General features: G+C 37.7%; 1 protein-coding gene across 3 annotated transcripts in view; it reads right to left on the bottom strand.

The window, feature by feature from the left end:
• Positions 1 to 6,000, bottom strand: part of LOC103480722 (serine/threonine-protein phosphatase 2B catalytic subunit alpha isoform) — a 37,062-nt gene that overhangs the window by 9,029 nt on the left and 22,033 nt on the right. For 2 of the 3 annotated variants that reach the window (XR_536156.2, XM_008435880.2), the window contains exons 7-10: positions 5,827 to 5,952; positions 4,310 to 4,381; positions 2,589 to 2,615; positions 409 to 493 (exon numbers count right to left, since the gene is read on the bottom strand). Coding sequence is in view for 2 of the 3 variants with exons in the window: in XM_008435880.2 (XP_008434102.1) it covers positions 409 to 493; positions 2,589 to 2,615; positions 4,310 to 4,381; positions 5,827 to 5,952 (310 nt within the window). In the remaining variant the exon portion in view is untranslated. The remainder of the gene's footprint in view (positions 1 to 408; positions 494 to 2,588; positions 2,616 to 4,309; positions 4,382 to 5,826; positions 5,953 to 6,000) is intronic. The other variant, XM_008435879.2, reaches the window with a different exon arrangement.

The following is a 6,000-nucleotide window of genomic DNA, read 5'->3' as shown; positions in this document are numbered from 1 at the left end:
ATGGATGGATGGATAGATGGTTGAGGAACCACTCCTCCTCCTCCTCTGACCATCAGACTCTTCTTCTTCTTCTGCTGCTGCTATGGGTATCGCAGCTTCCTGTCCGTCTCTTCCTGCCTCTTCCTGATTGGCTGTTGGTCTAAAACTGTCTGAGGTTCAAACTAAACACAGCAGACAGATTTACAGCAGGAAAACTCTGCCGCCTTCATTTGTTCCCCTTCCTCTCTATAACTGATGTTGGCAGGAGAACAATATACCAAGTTCTTGGTTTTTGGACAGTTTGATAAGCTTAAAATTTTAAGATTTTTGATAAGTTTAAAAAACAAGAGAACAGGAGGAAACTACTATGGCGCTTAAGAATTGAGCAGAATTAAATCTTTTTCCGCCCGGCAGCGTGAGGTTAGGTACCTGAGCACAGAGAACACCCGGGCCATCTTCCCAATGGCACGGATCTTGTTGCGGATGACCTCCTTTCTGGCAGAAGCCGTGGCACCTAAAAAAACAGAGGTCAGAGGTCACAAAATGGTTCATAAACAGCTTTTATGTTGATAACTAGAAGAAAATTTAAACCAAATCTGGTTTTACATGTTTCCCTTCCAAAAGTGTCATTTTCCAATGTTTGTCTTCCTGTCTAATTGGGTTAACTATTAGACTGAAACTGATTTAAAATGAAATAAAAAATAAATAACAAAGGGCTAAAAACTTAAAATACACTCGTCATAGGCACCAATTTCTAATATTTTAGATTTGAAACGTTTTTTATCAGGAAAGAATGACTGCACTACAAGGCTGATTTGTTTTTTTTTCTTTTAGTGGATTTTATCTAACTAGAAAAAAATTAAACTTAAACTGATATATAATTAGTCAAAATTAAACTTAAACTGATATATAATTAACCATTTCATGCATGAATTATGATCCTTTGTGTCAGGATTTCTTTCTAACATTTTTTTAAATTTTCTTAAGGCATAAAAAAAAGGTAGGAAAAAAATTTGTAAAAAATCTTTACATTTTTTTTTTAGGTGATCAATGATTTTGTTACTCCAAATACAAAGTTGTTCTTGTTGTTTTTGAAAAATACATCAGTAGTGTTGTTCTTTATCTGATGTCACAATGTGTTTTCTACAGTAGGAGGAGGAACCGGGTCGTTCAGCATGCTTTTTTGTCTGTCGGCCATATTGGATTTAACAAAAATAATTTTCATTTTCTCATTTGCAGCTGATGGCCAGCAGTTGATGGTGTATTTTATGATGCATTAGTGTCCATTTCAGTGGTCTGTGTGCATTCATAACATAAAAATCCACAAGAAGCACAAGAAAATGCCTTTTAGATAGCTGTTAACTGCAGTGAGCACTATGCATGAAAGGGTTAAATATATAAATACGCCCCACTAATGTGAGCTGCAGCTGAGCTTCGGGCTCGTTTCCGGTGAGAGTTGGACTACGCCAAGGTTGCCCTTTGACCTCTAGTTCACAGAATAAAAGAGCAATGTTCATTTTACTAAACATAAACCTATAAAGAGTAAAATCAGAGAAACTGAACATTTTAAGCAGCGTCTAAATTTGGTAACACTTTATTTGAAGGGGTGAATCAAACAGACATGACGCTATAAACATGAATTAGTCTTTATGAATGTTTACGACTGTTGTCATGAAGTGTCATTTGTTAAATAGTGACTTTAAAAGTTGTATCAAAAGTGTTAACTTTGCATTGAAAGTGTCATTATTTACCAAATAATGCAAAGTTGGCACTTTTAGTTGAATTTTAAAGCAACTTTGCACAAAAAGTGTCACTATTTAACAAGTGACACTTCATGACAAACATTCATAAAGACTAATTCATGTTTACAGCATCATGTCAGTCTTATGCACCCCTTCAAATAAAATGTTATCGTTTCTTCCAGAGCTGAATATAATCACCAAATGATCAAAAGTCTGTAAAGAAAAAAGGATAATTTGTGTGCTGTGTGATCATTCCTTCATGAGAAATCAGTAATTGAAGGCCACGTGAAAACCAGGCTGGTGCCGTCAGACAGCGGACAGATAACGAGCATTTTGTCGGACTATTAGTTTTAACAATAAAAGCAACACATGGAAACCATAATGCTGTTATTTAAACTCCCAAAAACCAGATTATACACATCACAGCACCTGAGCGTTTCTCAGCACCGCCATGCCAACCGTGTCTCTCCTCTACGCTAGCGTTTATTCCCCAGACTCGTGCATCCTCTGTGAAAACAGCCTGGTTTGTGTCCAAACATGTCAGGTCGGCATGTTTGGACAACCCCAGGCTCTGTAGATTTTTCCTGTTTTTGTTTGGGTGAACAGCTTGAAACCTTCAGGGAATCAGTTTTGGGAAATAAAAAAAAAGAAAGAATGATGGGAGTGGAGAAAAAATGAGAGAACTGATGAAGCTTTTTGTCGGTTTTCACTGTTGGCGTTTTGCTAGCTAAGAGCTGGTTCGTGAGTCTGTAACACTTCCAGCACAGAGATTCAGGACAGATTGTTAGGAGAGTGAAGTTAGTTCACAAACGGCAGGAGTCTCAGCCGATGCTGCGTACACACACAGACTCGACTAGCGTTTTGTACCTTTTTTGGGGGGATATATTAGCTGTCCTTCTCATGAAACAACCCCAGAAGAGAAGACAAAGAGAGGACAGAGAGATCAGTGGATGGCCGCAGAATGAAAGATGAGCGGAGGGAGAGATGAGAAAAAGCACAACAAATGAAAAGGAAAAACTCTGCAAAACATGAAGAAACAAAGAGATTAGATGAGTAAAACCAAAGTAGTGACAATATTCCAGCATGAGAAGAGCGGTGAGAGAATGGAGTGAGGAAGGAAGGAATCACGGAAACGACAGCAGGGAGAAGATGATCAGAGATTACGGGGGAACGGGAGAGGCGGAGGTGAGCGAGGAAGGACAATAATTAAACACCTTGAAGGGCAATACTGAAAACTGAAGAGTTGAAGTGGCTTTAAAAGTGAAGAAAAAAGCAAAGAAACAGAGTGAGTCGATGAAACCGATGTTAGAGGACGGCTAAAAACCGGTTCATGTGATCTGAAGTCTGAATAAACTGATGAAATCTAATAAAATTTACTTTAGTCAACTTGGATAAATATTATTATAAAAACTGTTATAATTGAAGCTCCAGATACAAAACAAATCAGGTCGACTTACAAAGCCATGCAGACGTTTTCACACCCCTGGAACTTATTCACATTTGTCACAAACATTTTTCTTGTATTTTATTATTTATTTTGTTTTTTTTTTTTAAATAAAGATTTTATTTCCAGTTAAGTATCTGAAAAGTGTGGCATGCATGTTTTGTGGTATGTCTCTGCCAGTTTTGAGTATCTAGAGAGAATCTGTGAACAGCCACTTTCATGCTTTGCCAGATTCTCGGCTGGACCAAGTGTCTGGCCTTTGACTAGGCCATTTTAACACATAGTCACGCTTTTATCTAATGCAGGTTATTTTGCTGAATTTTCTGGAGTATAAGTCAGATCAGTCAAAAGAGCAGTTGCAGCAAAACTAGGAAAAAAGATGGTGACTTATATTCCAGGAAATACGGCATTTACTGTATATTTTGTATATTTTAAAATCAAACTCTGCTTTAAGCCCTCACTAATGTTCTCCAACAGAAATGCTTTATTTATACAGAGTTTACATTACCAATTATTTAAATAATAAATCAACTGATTTCTGAAGGAACTGGTTATAATAGATTTTATTTAGAGGTATCAGAGTAAAGAAAACTGAGTTTAAGCCTCATTTCATGTCCACTTCGCAACAATGCACTGCCTTGCATTAATTCGTCACATAATATAAATAAAAGATTTTCAGCTCTTTAACGTGACAAAAGGTGTAAAAGTTGGAGAAAGTGAATATGTTTGCCAGAGGCTGTAAATTCATTCAACAAAGCAACATTTTTGATCCGCAAACTAAGAAATTAAAAAAATGCGACTGGTGTGAGAAACAGACGAACGCCGAATCCCCGTGCAAAAACAAAGAGGAGGAAGAAGGGTTGAGGTCATTTCCTGTTTGCCCATAAGGGTCAAAGCAGGAAAACTGGAAAAAATGTGACAGGAGATAAACTGAACCTCCTCTGACATGATGGCCAAAAACCTGCAGCAGCCAAGAGCTACTACACAACACTAGCAACTTTACATTCAAATAACTGCTTTTCATTTTGAAGACAGAGGTTCTCTGGACCTAAACCTGAGGAGGAAGTTGAAGGTTTGAGACAACAGATGAGTGGCAGAATGTCTCCCTCTAGTGGAGCTGAAGCGAAACTGCAGCGGCACTCACCGTCTAGCTCTTCGTCAGTCGTCAGCTCGTCGTTGGAACAAATGCTCAACACGTTCACAAGCATCTCAGTCACTGAAGAAAAGAAGAACAAGAGGTTTTGATTACAGAGGAGAACAAAGAGGGTCAAACCTAAAACTGTTTATTTAGGCTTGGTTGACTTCAGCAGGAGGAGAGTCAGATCCTGTATGCACAAACAAGCTGCAACACAAAGTATTTTTTATTAATTAACCCAAAATTCTCTTTAAATCGTTGCATATTTGCATTTACGAGGAGACCTCACAGCTAGATTTTTGTGCATAAAGAACAGATGCTTATTGGCCGACTGCCAAAAGCTTTATTGTATTAATTCAGTCCTGAAAAAGTAGTTTTCACACAACCAAGAATTTCAATTTCATTTGCTGTAAACAAAGTAACCTGGGAGGACAATACATGTATTTTTTTAAATGTTTCTCATTTAATTTATTACAGCTACTACAGGATATGCAAACATCCTGTAGTAGCTGGATGTTAATGCATTTCTTATAATAATGCATCATTATAAGAAATGCATTATAATAATGCATTTCTTACAATATTATAATGTAAGAAATGCCTTTGAAAACAAGGAAAGGTAAACACAGACTCGTGAAAATGTAAATGTCACATTTAAACTTAATGGCAAAAGCAAACAAAATTACAGAATGCAATTAGATATTTTTTGTGTTAGTTCCTGAAGTTTCCACATTTATATACAGTAACTGACCCTTTGTCAGTTACTGTCAATCTCTCACTTGACAGTGAAGATTTTATTGTAGAAGAAAAACTTTTGAGTATAATCATTTATTTGTGATTCTTAAGGCGGGTTAGGCCACCTGCTGGCAAATGTAGATAACTGCATTTTGAATTTCTTCAGTGACTCAAAAATGATCAGTATTATCCACAAAAGGAAAAAAAAGTGGATGTCAGATCAACATCACAGGATGAAACAAACGTCCTCCAAATGACATTTTGGACAAACGGTTCCACTTTAGTTTCATCAGATAACAGGACATGTCTTCATTTGCAAACTGCAGTCTGTTTTTTTTTATGTTCGCTGTGCTTTATGACTGTTTCACCAGCTTCAGTCAAGGTCTTTTGTTCTGGATCTGATTTGATTTTGGACCAAAACATTTTCACCTCTGGGACACAGAACCCGTCTCCTTCCTGGACAATGAAATAGTTGGACATTTCCCAGGGAGAACCAGACTTGTGCAGCTGCATAACTCTCTTCCTGATATCTTGGCAATTAACTCAAATGTGTCAGCTGACCAACCAGAATCCTCCAAAGCAGTGACATCACAACCTGGGCTTTCCCTCATCATTTAAAGAGACAGTAATCGATCTGTATGTAAACTCTGGTTTTATTGTTCATCTAAAGAATAACAGAAAGTTATTAATCAATCAGCTTTTTGCTTCATGCAAACTGGCAGAGCCTCCGCTGCATTTCCATTGGAAATTTAAATAAACTCCCTTTAACATGTTGCGCCTGCAGCACTCGCCTTTCTCCCCGACAAACGGCAGAGACCAGGTGAAAACGTCCATGAAGTTGGGCAGCCAGTAGGGATGAGGTGAGCAGTTGAACTGTCTGATGTTCATCACGTTGTTCTCGTACTTCAGCACAGCCGCTGTGGACGGAAACGACAAAAACCATCATGAAATCCTCAGCAGAAATA

Source organism: Poecilia reticulata, linkage group LG18 (genome assembly GCF_000633615.1).
Source record: "Poecilia reticulata strain Guanapo linkage group LG18, Guppy_female_1.0+MT, whole genome shotgun sequence".
Taxonomy (NCBI): Eukaryota; Metazoa; Chordata; class Actinopteri; order Cyprinodontiformes; family Poeciliidae; genus Poecilia; species Poecilia reticulata.
The sequence above is the reverse complement of the archived record's forward strand: the minus strand, read 5'-3'. Positions and strand labels throughout refer to the sequence as shown.